The sequence below is a fragment of the Bos grunniens genome, chromosome 15 (assembly GCF_055505025.1).
Source record: "Bos grunniens cultivar Pamir isolate PY7600 chromosome 15, Bosgru_T2T1.0, whole genome shotgun sequence".
Taxonomy (NCBI): Eukaryota; Metazoa; Chordata; class Mammalia; order Artiodactyla; family Bovidae; genus Bos; species Bos grunniens.
The window spans coordinates 53,748,835-53,769,888 of record NC_141179.1 but is presented as its reverse complement, the minus strand read 5'-3'; the positions used below and the strand labels follow the sequence as shown (position 1 = coordinate 53,769,888).

The window sequence follows — 21,054 nt, the reverse complement described above, 5'->3', positions numbered from 1 at the left end:
AGTGTTGACTTGATGTTTAAAAAGTAATGTAACATAACATACAGATTTTCAGTTTTTGAAAAGTTTGGAGAATCTGTTAACATGGAGCTTATATTCCTACTTTAACAGCAATTTGCTGGAACTGAATGAATGATTCTTCTTTTAGGTGGATGAGTACTCCAGCTCACAACAGTTGCTATTGCTTTCCATTTTTCCTCCATAGAAGTGCATTACCCATTCTATTATTTTGTCTCTGACATTTGGGAGTGGGAAGGGAGTTGAGAGGGTGACCATTGCTATAGAACTGGAATGCAAAGGGACATATGCTGTCATCATCATCAGAAACATTTCTTGAGCATATATATATATATATATATATATATATATATATATATATATATATATATGAAGCACAAATCTGAAATAGAATAGGCCCTAAAACTACTTTGAGCCTTTCTGTTGGTATTTGGGAAGGAGAAGATAAGAGGAATTCAAGTTTGAAGAACCATAAAATCCCATTTCAAGCAGAAAGAGATGACTGTGTGTGTGTGTATAAAAGGATGAATGAATCTGTTGGGCCATGTGTGCTGTGCTGTGGGTCATCAGAGGTAGCAGTGTGAACTACATCTGTCAGCAAGAATCTCAAAGAGAAGGGAGTTAGTTGACACTGTTAAAGACAAAGTAAACATTACATATTTGTAATATATATAGCAGAAAGGATTATAATCTGCGACAAATAAAAAGTACCTAGAGGGATTTCCCTGGTGGTCCAGTGGTTAAGACACCACGATTCCATTGCAGGGGCGTAGATTTGATCCCTGGTCAGGGAACTAAAATGCTGCATGCCACTTGGGACAGCCAAAACAACAACAACAAAATGTACCTAGAAATCAGTAAGAAAAAGCAAATAGCCCAACTGAAAAGTGAACAAAGTTAACTATGCCCCCAAAACATAGGAAAATGTAAATATATTCTACACCACTTAGAAAAATAAAAATTTTAAAAACAAAAGTACAATTAGGTCATCCTGTTGACAAAAATTAAAAGTATTTATAATGACCAATGTTCTTGGGTATGGAGAGAGACACGTACACACTATTGTAGGGATCATAAATTAGTAAAGTTTTTTCAGGGCAATTTGGTGAGATCTACAAATATTTTAAATATTTAAAAGCAATTCCTCTTTTAGGAATCCTCTTAAACATCTTACAAAATGTGTACACTATTACTTTCATTGCAGCATGTGTTTAATAAATGGTCACAGTATAAAGTTCCATCAGTGAGGACTATTTGCTTATACAAACAATAAAAGAAACATACCTATTTATTAATTTGTATAATTAAAATAGAAATAATAGGTCATGGGGGGCAGGGAATTCTAACAGAGAGAAAGAGTAGGAGAACCTTCTCAGCAGGAGGAATGGCTTTCACACCAGCTAAGTGGATGGAACAGGTTTGGAAGGATTCCAGTCTAAGAGAGAGCCAACACTGAGAGGGTCACAGAATGTGTTTGGGCAAAAAGGGCTCTATTGACACCCAGGCCTGTTTTCCTTAAGTATAATAAATGGGGCTGATTCCTATTTAATGGGCACACTAGGAGAATTAAATGAAGGGGAATATGTGAATACCTGGTAATAAAAGTTAGCTTTTACTGAACTATTAGAACTAATATATGTGGAGCGTTTAAACCTGGCTATCTGATTCCAGAGTCTGTGCTCTCAGTCCCTATGATATGCTGCTTTCAATCCCACTCTGCCACTTACCAGATTAGGGGTCAGTATAGTTTCGGGCAAACTACTTAACATCTGAGGATCTGTTTTTTCTTCTGTGAAAATGCAGTTAGTAATACCTTCCTCAAAGGCATCAAAGCTAATTAAGTGTAGATCTTCTCCATAGGGTTGTTGAAAGAATGAGTTAATATTGATAGAGAGCTTAGAAATAGCATCTGGCACATAGTAAACCTTCACTGCTACTGCTGCTAAGTCACTTCAGTTGTGTCCGACTCTGTGCGACCCCATAGATGGCAGCCCACGAGGCTCCCCCGTCCCTGGGGTTCTCCAGGTAAGAACACCGGAGTGGGTTGCCATTTCCTTCTCCAATGCATGAAAAGTGAAAAGTGAAAGTGAAGTCGCTCAGTCATGTCCGACTCCTAGTGGCCCCATGGACTCCAGCCTACCAGGCTCCTCCATCCATGGGATTTTCCAGGCAAGAGTCCTGGAGTGGGGTGCCATTGCCTTCTCCAAACCTTCACTAAGTGTTAGCTATTATCATCACTATTATGTGCTAGTCACTGTCCTGAGTTACATTACCTCATTTAATCTTCATAACACTACTAACTCCCCTTTACAGAGGAGGAAGTAAAAGGCAGATTGCAGATCAGACTCCAAGTATGTCTTAAGCCTATGTTATTCTCCACTGTGTGCTCTCTCACAAGCATCTCGTGCCTAGCACAGTGCTTAACACAGTAAGTAACCATACTTACTGTGGAAATACTACTTTGCTTTTTTTTAGTGCTCCATAAAAAGGAAATTAACCAGTGCAAGTTGCCAACAGTGTTCTAGATTAATATGGTGTTTTCAGTCTGTCAGTTCTGCAGCCCACAGCCATGGAGCTGGAGTTTAGGGTGGTCCATGCCTGTCCCTGTGCACTCTATACCTACCTCTGCACAGAGACTCGGTGCCACGGATGAGCAGAGAGACCTTTTGGCTGGGTGCCACCGTTGGCTAGGCCTAAGGCAGACTCATGATTTGGCTCTTCCCTGCAAGGTCCTTGGCTGAGGACGTGGCCAGTGCTCAGTACAAAGGTGCACTGCGAAGTGTTCTGCTAGATGAGTAATCAGATACTCCTCCCACTTTCCTCCCTCAGGTAAAGTTGCCAGACCAAGTCCTGAGCTGCTGACTTTAGAAATCCAAGGAGAACTGGAGGGAGTCCAGGCTGAAACCCTGTACTTTCCCCACTGTTTGGAAGGGTAGGGCTCCCCACTCCGCTCCAGCAGGGACTTGAAGCAGGCAGAGGAAGCGGTGGGAGGGTGGAATTCCTTCCTTTGCTAGCAGTTACCTTTTTTTTTTTTTTCCTTTCAAGCCTTTTATTTTTAATGTTTGACTTGCATTTTCTTCTTTTTTTTTTACTTTACAATATTGTATTGGTTTTGCCATACATCAACATGAATCCGCCACAGGTGTACACATATACACCCGTAGCAGTTATCTTCTGAAGAGTTTTCACTCCTCAGAGCCTGGACGTCTTGCAGAGCCTTGCTTCTCTGTCTCAACGTGAAGCTGATTCTCTAAATCTGAAATGTCTGAGAATGCAAGTTACTCCAAGGGGAATATAAGAACTAAATGAATCATTTCAAATTCTCCAGGGAGATCAGACATTTGAAGACAAAAATGGCACAGAGAGATCAAAGTACAGATTGAACAAGTACAAGACACGTTGGCTGCTTCTACCTGTAGTGCTTGTCAGCAGTTCTAGTTCCAGACAGGCCCCATGCATGCCCAAGAGGCCTTTCCTCCCCTGAATATATTTTACATCCTAGAACAGTGAGGACTGGGGTCTGTGAGCATTGTTCCAGTGTCTGAATGCCCCAAATATCCAGATTCCATTTCTCTCTCTGCAGCTAAAAAACACCCTTTCAGAATCCACAGCTGGCTTGATGGGAGAGGAGTAAGGCATCCTCAGCCAGAAGAAAAGGACTAACATATGAAGCTGAGGAATCCACCACCTTCATGAGGAAAACTGCCCATTTAACCTTGGCATTCTGTCCTTGAAAGTTACTGATCCACGTAAGAATCCATTTCTAAAAATTTCAGCAATGTGTACTGAACCAGGAATCCAGTGACTTAAAGCTATCCCTGTGAGTGACCTCGGACAAGTCTCTTTCCCTCCTGGGCCAGTTAACTCATCTGTAAAATGAAAACCAGAACGGATTATCTTAAAGATTATATATTGATAGAGCCACAACTAGAACCCAGCTACTCTGATTCCTAATCCATTGACCTTTCTTCTCTCCTGCCTAGCCCTCATGTTTATGCAACAGTACTAGACATTTTAACCCTAACTGGGTCCAAATTAAAAGTATGCTAAAGGAATGAACTACAGTTACATGCAACAACATGAGTGACATCAGGGTAAGTGAATGAAGTCAGACACAAAAGGGTATATACTCAATGCTATTTATATATTGTTAGACAAAACTAACCTATGGCAATAGAAATGAGATTAGTGGTTGTTTCTGGGGAAGAATGACTATCAGAGAATATAGGGGAACTTTCTGGGGGATGGAAATGTCCTTTAATTTAATAAAAGTGTAGGTTTCATAGGTGACAGCATTTTCAAAACTGATCAGATATACACACTTAAGATCTTTGTTTCACCATATATAAATTATACTTCAATGAAAAAATAATCTTTTTAAAAAGTATAGTGAAGTTTAGATGGGAAGGTAATCTAACATTGACTGAGCACATGCTTGCCCATTTTATACATTATCTCCATCTCAGGTTCCTAAAAGGGATTACCCCCATTTTATACATCAGAAAACTGAGGTTTGATGAGATTAAAATAACTCACCTGAGGCCTCAAAACTAATAAATGTAGAAATTAAGAATAGCTCAGATTTGTCTGCCTCTTTTCTTCATAATAGGTTCTTTCGGGAAGGCAGGAGAAGGAATTAATATTTTCAGCCTAGAGCCCAGAGACTTGTATTTCATTTGATTTCACTGCCATGTATTCCTAGGAAAATTCACTTCCCTCTAAAGAGTCAAATGAAGCTCATAATTGTTTTGTTAATTCTGAGGTTCTAGCGATCAGAGTATCTGTCCCTTTTACCAGGATAAGGCATGATGAGTAATTTTCATCTGTTTCAGGGCAGACTAATCACAAACAACAAAAGCCCTTTGGCTCTGGTGAGAGGATAAATCACTAACTAGGTCAGTGACACAAAAGCTCCAAGGTGACAGAACCCAGAAGCCTCCTGTTTAAGAGGGAAGCCTGACTCATCCCTCATGATGTAATGGAAAGAGATGGACTGGGAATCAAGAGATCTGAATCCTGCTCCCAGGTCTGCCGATGAGGTGCCCTGTCACCTTAACTAAACCACTGCCCTTCCTGGGCCCTAATCTGCACTTGCAGGATAAAAGAGGTTAGGCTGGCTGGGTCTCAAGTCCCTCAGCTCTAGTATCTTGTCGATTTGTGAAACCTTGCGTCTTGCTTTCACAAATTATTAGCAAGGAAAGGTGAGCACCTGGAAAATACCACTGTATTCCACGTTCCTAAATGGGGCCCACATGACTCGCCCATCGCCCGTGTGGTATGGAGGCACTGTGTGCCTGTGTGTACGCTTGTGTGCTAAGTCGCTTCAGTCGTGTCCAACTCTGCGACCCTATGGACTGTAGCCCCCCAGGCTCTTCTGTCCACAGGGGTTCTCCAGGCAAGAATACTGGAGTGGGTTGCCATGCCCTCCAGGGGATCGTCCCAACCCAGGGATCGAACCCTTGTCTCTTATGTCTCCTGCATTGGCAGGCAGGTTCTTTACCACTGGTGCCACCTGGGAAGCCTGTCTGTGTGTATACATGTGTTTAATTCACCTTATCTTCAAGTCACTACACATCCTCCAACTTTACACTCATCCATTATTGCTGCTCTCTCATCTTCCCTAAAGGAAACTCAGCAATGATTACTTCTCCAACCAAAATATCAGTCTTCACCTGGCAGAGTCTACCCATACTCTCAGTGGGGTTCCCATCTAAGTCCTGGCCTGCTGAACCTTCAATTAGAATTCAGAAAAGCATTTTAATTGAGGGCACCTGCTATCTTGACACCCCTCCCCAGTGTTACACCTTGAGAAGAAATCTGGGTTTCCACTTGTTGCTTTTGGAAACCAAGTCAAAGAAACCAAAATAACTTCAGAGCTGAAAATTTCTGAAAAGTTTCAGGAAAATACATGCAATACTAAGAGTGCTCTAAGCTCTCCCAGACCTCTGTATAGGTTATCCAAGAGAAGTAGTGGGTAACAGAGGGGAGAGGTGTGCCACTTATTAGCTGTGTGACCCTAGGATGTCGATTCAGCTCTCCAAACCCCAGTTTATTCACCTGTAAAATTGGAAATAATACCATCAACCCCAAGGATAATCTGTATATAGAGCATAATTAGAGTTCAATAAATGTGAGTGAGATGCAGTCACACATTTTCACACACGGTTACTATCTGCATGCACACACATGTGAAGTCACTCAGTCGTGTCCGACTCTTTGTGACCCCATGGGCTGTAGCCTACAAGGCTCCTCTGTCCATGGAATTTTCCAGGCAAGAGTACTGGAGTGGGTTGCCATTTCCTTCTCCAGGGGATCTTCCCAACTCAGGGATCGAAGCCGGGTCTCCCGCATTGCAGGCAGACTCTTTACCGTCTGAGCCACCAGGGAACCCCTTAAGGCTGCTGCTGCTGCTAAGTCGCTTCAGTCGTGTCCAACTCTGTGCGACCCCATAGATGGCAGCCCACCAGGATCCCCTGTCCCTAGGATTCTCCAGGCAAGAACACTGGAGTGGGTTGCCATTTCCTTCTCCAATGCATGAAAGTGAAAAGCGAAAGTGAAGTCGCTCAGTCCTGTCCAACTCTTAGCGACCCCATGGACTGCAGCCTACTAGGCTCCTCCATCCATGGGATTTCCCAGGCAAGAGTACTGGAGTGGGTTGCCATTGCCTTCTCCAGCCCTTAAGGCTAGTGGTTCTCAAAGAGGCAACTCTGATCAGCAGCAACAGCACCCTTGCTCAAGATCTAAATCAGAAAATCTGGGAATGGAGTCCAGTAATTCGTGTTCTTAAAAGCCTTGCAGGTGATCCTGATGCATACTTAAGTTTGAAAACCAATGACTTAGATCCATGTTTGACAAACTATTTTTATAAAGGGCCATGTACAAATGTTTTAGCTTAACCGTCTTTGTCACAGTGACTCAACTCTGCCATGGCAACATAAAAGCAGCCACAGACAATATATAAATGAATAAGCAGGGCTCTGTTCCCATAAACCTTTGTCTATGGGGGTTTAAAATAGGGTTTTGGAACTGGATAGAGGTTGCACAACACTGCAAATGTATTAAATACCATGCAATTACTCACTTTCAAATGGTTATTTTTGTGACACGTGAATGTCACCTCAATAAATTATTTTTAAAAAGCAAATAGGCAATTGATGGGATTTGGCTCACAGGGTGCAATTTCCTGACACCTGACCAAGATCAACCTTTTATTCTTTGCTTAAACTTAATCCAGGCAACCCTAATTTGCAGTTACATAACATCTACCTGCATACTTATGACACGTCACTCACTACCCCACAAGGTAATTTTTTTTTTCACTTATAAACAGACCCTGATTCTATCTGGAGGGTTTTTTCATATACAAAATCTCCCTCCCTGTGCCTTTTATCCATGGAGAGTTTATTTATGATTGTCTGCCTCATTAAAGGGACTCCATGCCAGGTTGATTTAAAGGATGCTGCTGCTGCTGCTAAGTCGCTTCAGTCGTGTCCGACTCTGTGCGACCCCAGAGACAGCAGCCCAACAGGCTCCCCCATCCCTGGGATTCTCCAAGCAAGAACACTGGAGTGGGTTGCCATTTAAAGGATGAGTTCACTCTTAATTGGAGAAATTCTGAAGGGGAACACACTTGTGTGCTAAAGCACCAGGCAAAGAGAAATCCAATCCCTTAGTTAAAGATACTCCACAGGATGGAATGACTTCTCACATACATACACACATCCATCAGCAGCAGCTTTTTATTAGACGGAGGATACCCAGGGTTGGCTCAAAGAAAAGCGTTGACAATTGGTAAGCAAGGAGAGGAGATACTCCTTGCAGTGGAGATGAGTACTTATGATGTTGAGAGTCAGGGTCTCCTGTTCAACTCTGGCCACCCAGGAAGCTCTTCCCCTTGCCACTAACATCACCAGTGCTGAAAGGCATGAAAGGGTCTGCAACGAGCTAGTTCAACTTGGCTAACAGTTCTTCCAGTTCTGGCCGAGCTTTGAACCTTCCCTTGAAGTCTTCTTCAGTGTGCTGTGGAGAAGAAAAAGAAAATAAGAGGGAATTACTACAGAGTCATTCAGATATGCCCAGCGTCAGAAAAGGATACATCAGCCAGCTCTGTAGAAAATTATTTGGATTCAACTAACTTTTACTGAGTAGCTACTATGTACCAGGGTGCGATCCCTGGGTCGGGAAGATCCCCCGGAGGAGGGCACAGCAGTCCACTTCCAGTATTCTTGCCTGGAGAATCCACATGGACAGAGGAGCCTGGCAGGCAACAGTAACAGTGTTGCAAAGAGTCTGACGTGACTGAAGCAACTTAGCATGCACACACATACTATGTACCAGACTTATATTAGGTATCAAGGACTCAAATTTGAATTGGACTTCCTCCATGCCTATTTGTGTTCTGATTACTTACACTGCATGTGACCTTAAATCATATTCTTTCTGCTATACAGCTGCCTCAAGGGAGGGAATTTGGGGGTATAATGGGCTACCCCTAACATCAGGATGCTCTGACAGAGTTCAGCTTTCATGGTCTATGAAGTATGATCCCTGATGCATTGGAATAGTCAGACTAATAATCACGGTAAAGCAGCCTGCACACCTTTCCTGATTATTATCTGGGTTAAGTTATCTACATGCCTTTTTTGTTTCTAAAGTCAGCCAGTCCAGATTTTCTTATCCATATTTTGAGCCCATCAGTGGGCCTCTTCTCAAATTAGCACCTACCTCCCTCACCGACAATTTGACTCCTTCAGGAAGATTGCTTTGGATTATTTCCAAGAAAATCTCTGCAAACGTAGCATTCAAACCGCTGATCTGCAAAAGAAAAGAAGATGCTTGAAGAGTCACTGAAAGTTAGGTGGTTGGGCAGAAAGGGCAAGGGCTCAAATGTCAGCTCCAGTAGAGCCTGAGGGCCTTTGGGTGAAGGATTAACACCCAGAGCTGATTTTGGAGCTCAGACTTCACAGGATTTCGATTTCTCTTGCTGATCTGCCAAGTTGTCTGATTACTGAGATGGTCATGGCCAGTATCTGCTCTTCCCCGCGCCCACCAATATCTGCTCTTGTAGGCAATGAATGTCATAACTGGATTAAGAGGTTAAGTCCAGGATGACTTTCTGAGTCAACTCAAGTTTACCCACATAGACCACCCACCACCTGATTGTCATCAGACCCTGTGCTGAGAATCCAAAGATAAATCAGATGTATTGGAAGAAAGGCATGTAGGGGGAAGGCAGAACCCAGAAGAGAAACATCTACCTAACCCCATCAGGGAGGTTTTAAAAAAAGAGCTTCCAAAAGAGGTAACATCTGGCTGGAGTCTTGAAAAACAAGGGTAAATTGGGAGAATTCAACTGTAGTGTGGAGTTGGTTTTTTTTTTAAGGCAGAGGAAATAATATTCAGTAAAATGTGAAGGAATAGCACAGTACTAAGGAAAAGCACAGTACTAAGGAATTAAAACTAGTTCCATGTGTGACTGGAACGAATGAAGGTGTGAAGAGGAAAAGCTGGAGAAGAATCATGAAGCTACTTAGGTGCTAATCAAAAGAGTTCAAACTTTACCCTATGGGCCTTGGTGGCAAGTTAGATCTGTCATAAAATGAAGCTCAAATAATTTATTCCTGATAACATTTAAAGAACCAAGATTGTAAGTACTTTAATCATTTAAAAATTTAACATAGATTTAGAGTGTTACTACCTTAACATCCTGCTGGTTATCTTCCTGATACATTTCTTGAGTGGATCAAAAAGGGTGAAGTCCATGTGTTGGAATATTACTTGGCAGAAAAAAGGAATGAAGTATTGATATGTGCTACTACTACAACATGGATGGACCTTGAAAACACTATGCTACATGAAAGAAGCTAGATATAAAAGGCCACATATTATATAATTTCATTTGAAGAAGTGTCTACAAGAGGTAAAACCACAGAAATGGAAAGTAGATTAGTGGTTGCCAGGAGCTAGGGGAATGGGGAAAAAGGAGTGACTGCTAATGGATACAGAGTTAAAGGGAAGCCACTGAGGGGGTCTATATGGGAAAATGACATGATCACATTGACATGAGTGTAAAGCAAAGTGGATGGATCTCAAAGGTTTTTAGGGGTAGAAACCATAGAATCTGGAGAATGAATGGATACCCAAGGACAAAGAAGGGTCAAGAATTAAGTTCAAAGGTGAGGAGGATTATAGGGAAAAAAACAGTCCTCCTACAATTAGTCTTGCATTCACGAGTGTAGGGCACCTGTTGAACATCTTGGTGGAGAAACCCAGTAGACAACTGGATATCAGGTTTGAAACTCAACCAAGAAAGAACCAGGAGAGGTAGAGACATTTCAAGTTTCTTCCAGAGTACCTACCTGAACTACTCGCTCATGGGTGGTAAGAACTGAGTCCAGTAACATTTTGTTGCCTTGGTCCTGAAGCTGCAACACCTCAATGGTTTTGGTGGGCATCGCATAACTGTGGGAAGGAAAAGTCAGCTATTGGGAGGGTTCCTTTAAACCAGCCACACCACTTCAGTCAGGGTAGTCCCTGAGTGCAGGCACCACTGCATGCAGTAGCTCCTGCAACCTTGGGCTGTCTATCTGCAGCCAGGGGCAAAGTAACCAGATCCTCTTACACCTTCTCCAGAAGTCTTTACACTCCGTGAAGGGATAGACCACGTCTAATACTTTTATGCACCCTAGTCATGCTTAACATAACACTCTGAGTAAAGCCTGGTGATTAATAAGTATTTGCTGCTACTAAATAATAGCCAGTTCTAAAAGAATTAAGCTCACCACTAGGTATACTCTGGAGGCTAACCTTGGGTATTTCATCTCTTCTGAAGAAATGAGGCATGAAATCCAATCCTGCTCCAGTTGTATTTTTATTTTACTTATTTATTTTTTTAAAATTTGGCCATGCTGTGAGGCACGTGAGATCTTAGTTCTCTGACCAGAGACGAAACCCATGTACCCTGCATTGGAAGCACAGAGTCTTAATCACTGGACCACCAAGGGAGTCCCCTGCTCCGTTCTACAGCAGGATTTCTTAATGTCAGCACTATTGACCCTTTAGAACAGGTAATTCTTGTTGTGGGGGCTGGCCTATGCATCCCTAACCTCTATATCCAGCAAATGCTAGTAGTACCCCCAAAGTGATAACAATTAGAACTATCTCCAGACATTGTTAAATGTCTCCAGGTTGAGAAACATTGTTGTAATCTATGCTCACTATAATCAGCTTCAGTAGATCTATATACCACAATGAAAAGACTGCTGGACTTGGGGTCACGTCTTAGCCCTGCCACTTATTAGCAATATTTACTTAGGCAAGTCCCTTCCCCTTCTTGGACTCAGTTTCTTCATGTATAATGGGGACTACCATCCAGGTTTATATCAATAGACAATTATGAGAATCAGATAAGGTGATGAGATAGAACTGATGACTACACAGAAATATGATATTAGTATTGTGTTCATCTTATCAAAAAGTTCCTCAAACTGAATACTCAAATGGAATACTAATAACAACAGTAGGATTGCTGAAATTTCATGCTATACAAACTTCATGAATTAAGAGAAAGAAGCATGACCCTCTACAGATGGACTGCTACAAAAAGAAGTCTGGTGTAATAGAAAGTGTTTTGGAAACATGAGAGTCAGTACTGGATTTAAATGTTGGCTCTGCCACTTATTACCTATTTGACCTTGGACAAATTAATTCAGCTCTCTGGGTCTTTGTTTCTTCAGCTATTAAATGAAGATAATAATACCTAGTTCATAGGGTTTTCAGTTCAGTTCAGTTCAGTCACTCAGTCGTGTCCAACTCTTTGGGACCCCATGAATGGCAGCACGCCAGGCCTCCCTGTCCATCACCAACTCCCGGAGTTCACTCAAACTCATGACCATTGAGTCGGTGATGCCATCCAGCCATCTCATCCTCTGTCGTCCCCTTCTCCTCCTGCCCCCAATCCCTCCCAGCATCACAGTCTTTTCCAATGAGTCAATTCTTCGCAAGAGATGGCAAAAGTATTGGAGTTTCAGCTTTAGCATTAGTCCTTCCAATGAACACCAGGACTGATCTCCTTTAGGATGGACTGGTTGAATCTCCTTGCAGTCCAAGGGACTTTCAAGAGTCTTCTCCAACAACACAGTTCAAAAGCATCAATTCTTCGGCACTCAGCTTTCTTCACAGTCCAACTCTCACATCCATACATGACCACTGGAAAAACCATAGCCTTGACTAAATGGACCTTTGTTGACAAAGTAATGTCTCTGCTTTTGAATATGCTATCTAGGTTGGTCATAACTTTCCTTCCAAGGAGTAAGCGTCTTTTAATTTCATGGCTGCAATCACCATCTGCAGTGATTTTGGAGCCCCAAAAAATAAAGTCTGACACTGTTTCCCATCTATTTCCTATGAAGTGATGGGACCAGATGCCATGATCTTAAGTTTTCTGAATGTTGAGCTTTAAGCCAAATTTTTCACTCTCCTCTTTCACTTTCATCAAGACGCTTTTTAATTCCTCTTCACTTTCTGCCATAAGGGTGGTGTCATCTGCATATCTGAGGTTATTGATATTTCTCCCAGCAATCTTGATTACAGCTTGCGCTTCTTCCAGCCCAGCATTTCTCATGATGTACTCTGCATAGAAGTTAAATAAGCAGGGTGACAATATACAGCCTTGACGTACTCCTTTTCCTATTTGGAACCAGTCTGTTGTTCCATGTCTAGTTCTAACTGTTGCTTCCTGACCTGCATACGCGTTTCTCAAGAGGCAGGTCAGGTGGTCTGGTATTCCCATCTCTTTCAGAATTTTCCAGTTTCTTGTGATCCACACAGTCAAAGGCTTTGGCATAGTCAATAAAGCAGAAATAGATGTTTTTCTGGAACTCTCTTGCTTTTTCCATGATCCAGCGGATGTTGGCAATTTGATCTCTGGTTCCTCTGCCTTTTCTAAAACCAGCTTGAACATCTGGAAGTTCACAGTTCACATACTGGCGAAGCCTGGCTTGGAGAATTTTTAGCATTATTTTACTAGCATGTGAGATGAGTGCAATTGTGCGGTAGTTTGAACATTCTTCAGCATAACCTTTTTTTGGGATTGGAATGAAAACTGACCTTTTCCAGTCCTGTGGCCACTGCTGAGTTTTCCAAATTTGCTGGCATATTGAGTGCAGCACTTTCACAGCATCACCTTTCAGGATTTGAAATAGCTCAACTGGGATTCCATCACCTCCACTAGCTTTGTTTGTAATGATGCTTTCTAAGGCCCATTTGACTTCACATTCCAGGATGTCTGGTTCTAGGTGAGTGATCACATCATCGTGATTATCTTGGTCGTGAAGATCTTTTTTGTACAGTTCTTCTGTGTATTCTTGCCACCTCTTCTTAATATCTTCTGCTTCTGTTAGGTCCATACCATTTCTGTCCTTTACTGAGCCCATCTTTGCATCAAATGTTCCCTTGGTATCTCTAATTTTCTTGAAGAGATCTCTAGTCTTTCCCATTCTGTTCTTTTCCTCTATTTCTTTGCATTGATCGCTGAGGAAGGCTTTCTTATCTCTCCTTGCTATTCTTTGGAACTCTGCATTCAGATGCTTATATCTTTCCTTTTCGCTTCTCTTCTTTTCACAGCTATTTGTAAGGCCGCCGCCCCAGTTAAATAAGATTATGTAAGTAATTTGCCTAGCATACTATGTGTACAAATGCCAATTCCCTTGCCCTTACAACAGTGAATAAATGCTAGGTATTGCAAACTTCCAGGTAAGCTGCCCTAAATAACAACCTCTTCCATTTTATAGCACAATCTCTGATCACTTCAAATTTACACTTGGCAATAACTTCTTTATAAAAAAATCAGGGACTTCCCTGGCAGTCTAGTGGTTAGGACTCCACACTTCCATTGCAGGGGACATGGGTTCAAACCCCGGTCAGAGAACTAAGATCCCACATACTGCGTGGCATGGCCACAAATGGGGAGGCGGGCACATTCATAAACTTGTTATGAAAATCAAATAAAGTAATTATGTAAGAGCTTTCAGAAAAGTAAACAGCTTCTAAAATGTTCTTTTTTTTTTTTTGACATTCCACAGATAAGACTGAATAAAGTGGGACTTGTTCATTCCTACCACGGAGCATGCATTTTATTCTTCAACAATACTTCAGCAAGATTTCATTGATTTGTTTATTTATTCATTCACTTATTCAACAAACATTTACTGAGATTCTGTTCTGTCCTAGGCGGTCTGATGGGCACAATGCAGTTTATGCTTTCAAGGAGCTTGCTAAGAATATTCTGGAGACAGGTAAGTACACAAACATTTGCACTATAGGAAGACAAAGGCAATATAGGTATATACCAAATATTACAGAGACAAGAGGGAGAAAAGGGGGAGAGCCTGGGGAAGGCTTCATAGGTGAGGCAGTGCTTTATCAAGATGTAAAGAATGAACATAGATGTTTGCCTGGAGGGCATTCCAAAAGAAGGCCGTCTACAAAGGCAAGGAGCCTTGAGGCCCTCAAAGAGAACCAATAGAAAAATCAGACATAGTTTGATCAAAAAAAATACTGGGAACTCGAGTCATTTTAAAGTAGAATAGACCTTTAAGTCACAAGAGTAAAGGTTATTTTTCTTTAGTATCTACATATTTCTGTACTTCCCCAGTTTTCTGCAATAAACATTATTTGGATGATCAGATAGGAAAACAGAAGAGAAGAAATGAAGTAGTTGAATTTCAAGAGTCAACCTAACATGACAAAATAGTGCTGCTTTTGAGGAGTACTGCTGGGATAGGACACAAGGGGGCCTGCTAGGATGCTAGGGAACTTAGAGTCTGTGGACTCTACTACACACGTTATACCTCCATTTGAAAAATGTAAGTGGATTTTTTAAAAAAAGCAAAGAGCAGCCTTACAGAGAATGATGCTTTTGCTCTCCACAGAGAACAAGAGCTGGTCAGCTTCAGGCTTGGAAGCTGCACCCAGATAAGTAAGATTTCCCTCTCTTCAGACAGCTGCTCGGCAAGGGAGACAGGAAAATTAAAGGACCCACAGGAAAGGCTTCTTCCTCTCCTCCTCTGGGTGAGCTGCAGCTGCAGCGATGCAGACCATTTATAGAACAAAAGCTAGCACACAGCTCCCTTGCCCAGTTCCATCTCAAGGTCAGAGCCCTATTCCCAACTCCTAAAGGAAAAATGGATCAAGATAAAATGAAAATCAGAAGAAAAGAAGATCATTTTATCTCTGAAAAGCTGGGCAGCAAGAATACCTGATATAATGGTCTGAAAACCTCAATCAATCCAAAGAAGTGAATTGCTAAAAGTGAACATTTCTTTATGCTCTGCACTATTTGGAGCAAAGAAAAAGCAAAGAGGCAAAAAGCAGCACATTGTTCATTCTGTTATACTAGGAATTTATGTTTATGCCTATTGGAACTAAATCCAAGGCAACAAGTATTCATCCAGTGCCCACAATGTGTCACGTACCGTGCAAGGTCTTAGCACGCCTGCTGATAAAGACAGAAATAGTCCCTGCCTCACAGATCTTAGAGTCTAGTAATAGTCAAGTAATTATGAGGGTAAGGAATTAGCATTATAAAAGGGAAGTTTTTTACTCTTTACTTCTCCTAAATATATAACGTAAAGACCTAAATTAAAGAGGTTCTCTGAAGAAGTGACATTCAAAATAAAGCCTAAGAAAAAAATAGGGGTTGATTAGCTGAAGGGGAAAAAGTATTCCAGGCGTTAGAGAGCATATGCAAAGGTCCTGAGGTGGGAAAAGACAAAAAAACAAAGTCAGTGCAACTGGAGATAGAAGGAGGAAAGGGAAGTGTGAGTTAAGGCAAGAAAGACAAGCCCGCACAATGGAGCACCTAGCAAGACATGTGAGGAACTTTTATTTTGATCTTAAAGGAATGGGAGGCCATGGAAGAACTTTAGCATGGGAGTGACACGATCATATTTCCATTCTAGAAAGATCATACAAATAGCAGTGTGGAGAACCAGTTAGAGGGAATTAAGAATTTGAAGGAAAAGAAGTGGGTTCAAATCAAGACCTTGCCACTGATTAGATGTATGACTATAGGCAAGCTTCTGTTATACTGCTACTACTAATAGCAGCCAATGGTTTCTAAACTTAATTGTAAGTATTTTAAATATATTAACTCCTTAATTTTCACTACAGCTTTATTATATAGGTACTTTTATTAACCTCATTTTACAGATGAGGAAACCAAGACACAAACAGGTTAAGAAAACTGCCCAATGTCTGTCACACAGTAAGAATGTAGCAGAACAAGGGAAAAACTGAAGCAGTCTGCTCCAAAGTCAATGCTTGGATCCACTATGGCAAGGTGCTTATATGAATTAAGTAAAGTAATATACAGAAAAGTATTTGGCAGAGTGGCTGGCTGATAGTAGGTGCTCAACAAATGGTACTGCTTCCTACCTTTACTCAAATGTAGTCCGAGCTTTTCACAGCCAGTTTTTAAAAACAAAATACCTTTAAAAGTTCTTCTGAAAATTTAAAACACTACTTCAAGGAGCTGATTCACTGAAGGTATGATAACATTCTGTAAATGGCATTTAATGCCCCTTTGCCACCACAGCTTCTGAGATGCTACCCCTAAACTGTGCCAGTTGAAAAAAATCTCATTAATTATTAATAGCAATAATATTATTTACAGAGTGTTTATAATGTGCTGATCTCTCTGTTAAGTGCTATCATATATTTTCCTATTTAATTTTCAGAACTCAAAAAAATAGGAAAATTATCATCATATTATGGAGTCAAAGAAACCAAGGTTCAGAATTTCTCAAGGTCATCTTGGTGAAAATGGGTAAAACTAGGATTTCAATGCAGGCAGTTTGATTCCAGAGTTTTCACTCTTAACCATTTGTTACTCAATATGATCCAAAGACAAGCTGCTGATAAGCAAACTTGTTATCAATTCAAGACAAGATAAGAAGCATGAAAGGGACACTAAACACACTTTTATTCAATCAACATTTTGTTTTCAATAGCTTCCAATAGAAAGTCTTTCAACAGCAAGACTTTCTTGATGAAGGGAGCAAAGTGTTAATGTACATTTTGGCACAAGCTCGTAATAGCTTCACAGAGTGGTACTTTGAGAAACATAGCCCTAAATTATTATGCTACTCTGTCTCCTTGAACTGACATTAAACTTTATCTTTCACTTACCACCTTCCACATTATAGTTATTTTTATATGTGTGTATGTGTGCACACACACGTACACACACACACTCTCCTTGAAATCAGGGGCATTTACCTTTGTATCCTCCAGACAAAAGATACAAAGTGCCTACACTATAGCGCAAGAAGCCCAGTGCCTCCTAGTTCACTGAGCATGTGGACCACAGAGCAAAAAGAGGCTCAGCCAGTAGTTTTTGATTAATTAAAAATTCGTCCATTACATTTTAGGAAATGTATACACAACTGGATTGTGCAATAATATTCAAGGACCTGTCGTTCTTTCAAGAATGGCTTAATGTCCCCCATGGGACAGTCTTTATGCTAGGTACTAAAGAAATAAAGAACACAGTCCCTATGTAGTCAGTGGGGAAGGGATCTGACACATGAAAAGATCATTACAGCCCAGAGCACTAAGTGACATGATAGAGCTATGTGTCAAGTGCTGAAAGAGCAACCAACTCTCCCAGGCATCAGAAAAAAGATAAAGCACATCTTTAGGCCTAAAACAATTGAAGCACTATCAGCTATGAGCGCTTAAGTCACAGCTGATTATCCAGTCTTCTAAGGAGCACATTTAGCACAGTTATACTGTAAGTAATAAAGGTTTAAAAGTTCAAATTTGGCTTAAAGAGCCTCTTGATGAAGGTGAAAGAAAAGAGTGAAAAAACTGGCTTAAAACTCAACATTCAAAAAACTAAGATCATGGCATCCAGTCTCATCACTTCATGGCAATAGATGGGGAAACAACGGAAACAGTCACAAACATTTTCTTGGGCTCCAAAATCACTAGAGACAGTGACTGCAACCATAAAATTAAAAGACACTTGTTCCTTGGAAGAAAGGCACAAACCTAGACTATGTATTAAAAAGCACAGATTTTTAGTTTAGTTTGCTTACAAAGGTCCACATAGTCAGTTCAGTTTAGTCGCTCAGTCGTGTCCAACTCTTTGCGACCCCATGAACTGCAGCACGACAAGCCGCCCTGTCCATCACCAACTTCCAGAGTCCACCCAAACCCATGTCCACTGTGTTGGTGATGCCATCCAACCACCTCATCCTCTGTTGTCCCCTTCTCCTCCTGCCTTCAATCTTTCCCAGTATCGGAGTCTTTTCTAATGAGTCAGCTCTTCGTATCAGGTGGCCAAAGTATTGGAGTTTCATCTTCAACATCAGTCCTTCCAATGAACACCCAGGACTGATCTCCTTTAGGATGGACTGATTGGATCTCCTTGCAGTCCAAGGTACTCTCAAGAGTCTTCTCCAACACCACAGTTCAAAAGCATCAATTCTTCAGTGCTCAGCTTTCTTTATAGTCCAACTCTCACATCCATACATGACCACTGGAAAAACCATAGCCTTGACTAGATGGACCTTTGTTGACAAAGTAATGTCTCTGCTTTTAAATATGCTATCTAGGTTGGTCATAACTTTCCTTCCAAGGAGTAAGTGTCTTTTAATTTCATGGCTGCAATCACCATCTGCAGTGATTTTTGGAGACCAAAAAAATAAAGTCAGCCACTGTTTCCACTGTTTCCCCATCTATTTCCCATGAAGTGATGGGACTGGATGCCATGATCTTCGTTTTCTGAATGTTGAGCTTTAAGCCAACTTTTTCACTCTCCACTTTCACTTTCATCAAGAGGCTTTTTAGTTCCTCTTCACTGTCTGCCATAAGGGTGGTGTCATCTGCATATCTGAGGTTATTGATATTTCTCCCAGCAATCTTGATTACAGCTTGTGCTTCCTCCAGCCCAGCATTTCTCATGATGTACTCTGCATACAAGTTAAATAAGCAGGGTGACAATATACAGCCTTGATGTACTTCTTTTCCAATTTGGAACCAGTCTGTTGTTCCATGTCCAGTTCTAACTGTTGCTTCCTGACCTGCATAAAGGTTTCTCAAGAGGCAGGTCAGGTGGTCTGGTATTCCCATCTCTTTCAGAATTTTCCATAGTTTATTGTGATCCCCACAGTCAAAGGCTTTGGCATAGTCAATAAAGCAGAAATAGATGTTTTTCTGGAACTCTCTTGCTTTTTCCATGATCCAGCGGATGTTGGCAATTTGATCTCTGGTTCCTCTGCCTTTTCTAAAACCAGCTTGAACATCTGGAAGTTCACAGTTCACCCATTGCTGAAGCCTGGCTTGGAGAATTTTGAGCATTACTTTACTAGCATGTGAGATGAGTGCAATTGTGCAGTAGTTTGAGCATTCTTTGGCATTGCCTTTCTTTGGGATTGGAATGAAAACTGACCTTTTCCAGTCCTGTGGCCACTGCTGAGTTTTCCAAATTTGCTGGCATATTGAGTGCAGCACTTTCACAGCATCATCTTTCAGGATTTGAAATAGCTCAACTGGGATTCCATCACCTCCACTAGCTTTGTTCGTAGTGATGCTTCCTAAGGCCCACTTGACTTCACATTCCAGGATGTCTGGCTCTAGGTGAGTGATCACACCATCGTGATTATCTTGGTTGTGAAGATCTTTTTTGTACAGTTCTTCTGTGTATTCTTGCCACCTCTTCTTAATATCTTCAGCTTCTGTTAGGTCCCTACCATACTGTCCTTTATCGAGAAGATCTTTTTTGTACAGTTCTTCTGTGTATTCTTGCCACCTCTTCTTAATATCTTCTGCTTCTGTTAGGTCCATACCATTTCTGTCCTTTATTGAGCCCATCTTTGCAGAAAATGTTCCCTTGGTATCTCTGATTTTCTTGAAGAGATCTCTAGTCTTTTCCATTCTGTTGTTTTCCTCTATTTCTTTGCATTGATCACCGAGGAAGGCTTTCTTATTTCTCCTTGCTATTCTTTGGAACTCTGCATTCAAATGGATATATCTTTCCTTTTCTCCTTTGCTTTTTGCTTTCCATCTTTTCACAGCTATTTGTAAGGCCTCCTCAGACACCCATTTTGCTTTTTTGCATTTCTTTTTCTTGGGGATGGTCTTGATCCGTGCCTCCTGTACAATGTCATGAACCTCCGTCCATAGTTCTTCAGGCACTCTGTCTATCAGATCTAATCCCTTGAATGTATTTATTTATTTTGAATCTATTTGCTTTATTCATAATTACCAATAAACTAGAAAGAATCCAAATATATATCAACCAGTGAAGGCATAAACCAATTAAGGTTTACCATTTAATGGAAAACTATTCAGAATTCTGAACAGATAATCAGAATTAATGGAATACTGAATAGATATTCAGAATAAAGGCATGTCTGCAAAACCCCAGATAAATCTTAAATCCATTATGCTAAGTGAAAGAGGCCAGAAACAAACAGCTGCATACTGTATCATTCCATTTATATGGTATTCTGGAGAACTTAAAACAAAAGGGACAGGAAATCAATCAGTGGTTGCCAGGGACTCTAGAGGCAAGACAGAGGAGAGTAACTACACCTCAGGCACCAAGGAACTTTTTAAAACTTAATGGAGCTGTTCTGTATTTTGATTGTGCCAAACTATATACCTAAAAAGAGTCAATTTTACTACATGTAAATTATTTCTCAAAACAAAAATTATATCTCATTTAACAACAACAAAGTAGAGCATGCTACCCACACCAAGAACATCCCATGCAAAGGCATCTTTCATACCTTTCCTCGACTTTAATGGAGAGATGATTGCAGAGGTTGTGAACATACTGGGCATAACTCTCTGTCAGGGCCATGTCATATGCAATCAGGTGAATGTTTAAAGTCCCATATTCATAATCTGTCCCCACATTAATGGCTCTTATTTCCACTTTTCCCTTCTTCTTTTTGGGCTGAACACAAAACAAAAGAGAAAGAAAAGTCAAAGTATTATACAAGAAATTCTAACAATACCATCTTGATATAT

The 21,054-nt window shown here is 41.0% G+C and overlaps 1 protein-coding gene across 1 annotated transcript in view; it reads right to left on the bottom strand.

Annotated features, from left to right (window-relative positions):
• Positions 1–7,736: 7,736 nt before the first annotated feature.
• Positions 7,737–21,054, bottom strand: part of MRPL48 (mitochondrial ribosomal protein L48) — a 54,823-nt gene continuing 41,505 nt past the window's right edge. Inside the window, exons 5-8 of the mRNA XM_086340776.1 lie at positions 20,811–20,980; positions 10,374–10,476; positions 8,740–8,829; positions 7,737–8,034 (exon numbers count right to left, since the gene is read on the bottom strand). Coding sequence (XP_086196902.1) covers positions 7,960–8,034; positions 8,740–8,829; positions 10,374–10,476; positions 20,811–20,980 — 438 coding nt within the window. The 3' untranslated portion in view covers positions 7,737–7,959. The remainder of the gene's footprint in view (positions 8,035–8,739; positions 8,830–10,373; positions 10,477–20,810; positions 20,981–21,054) is intronic.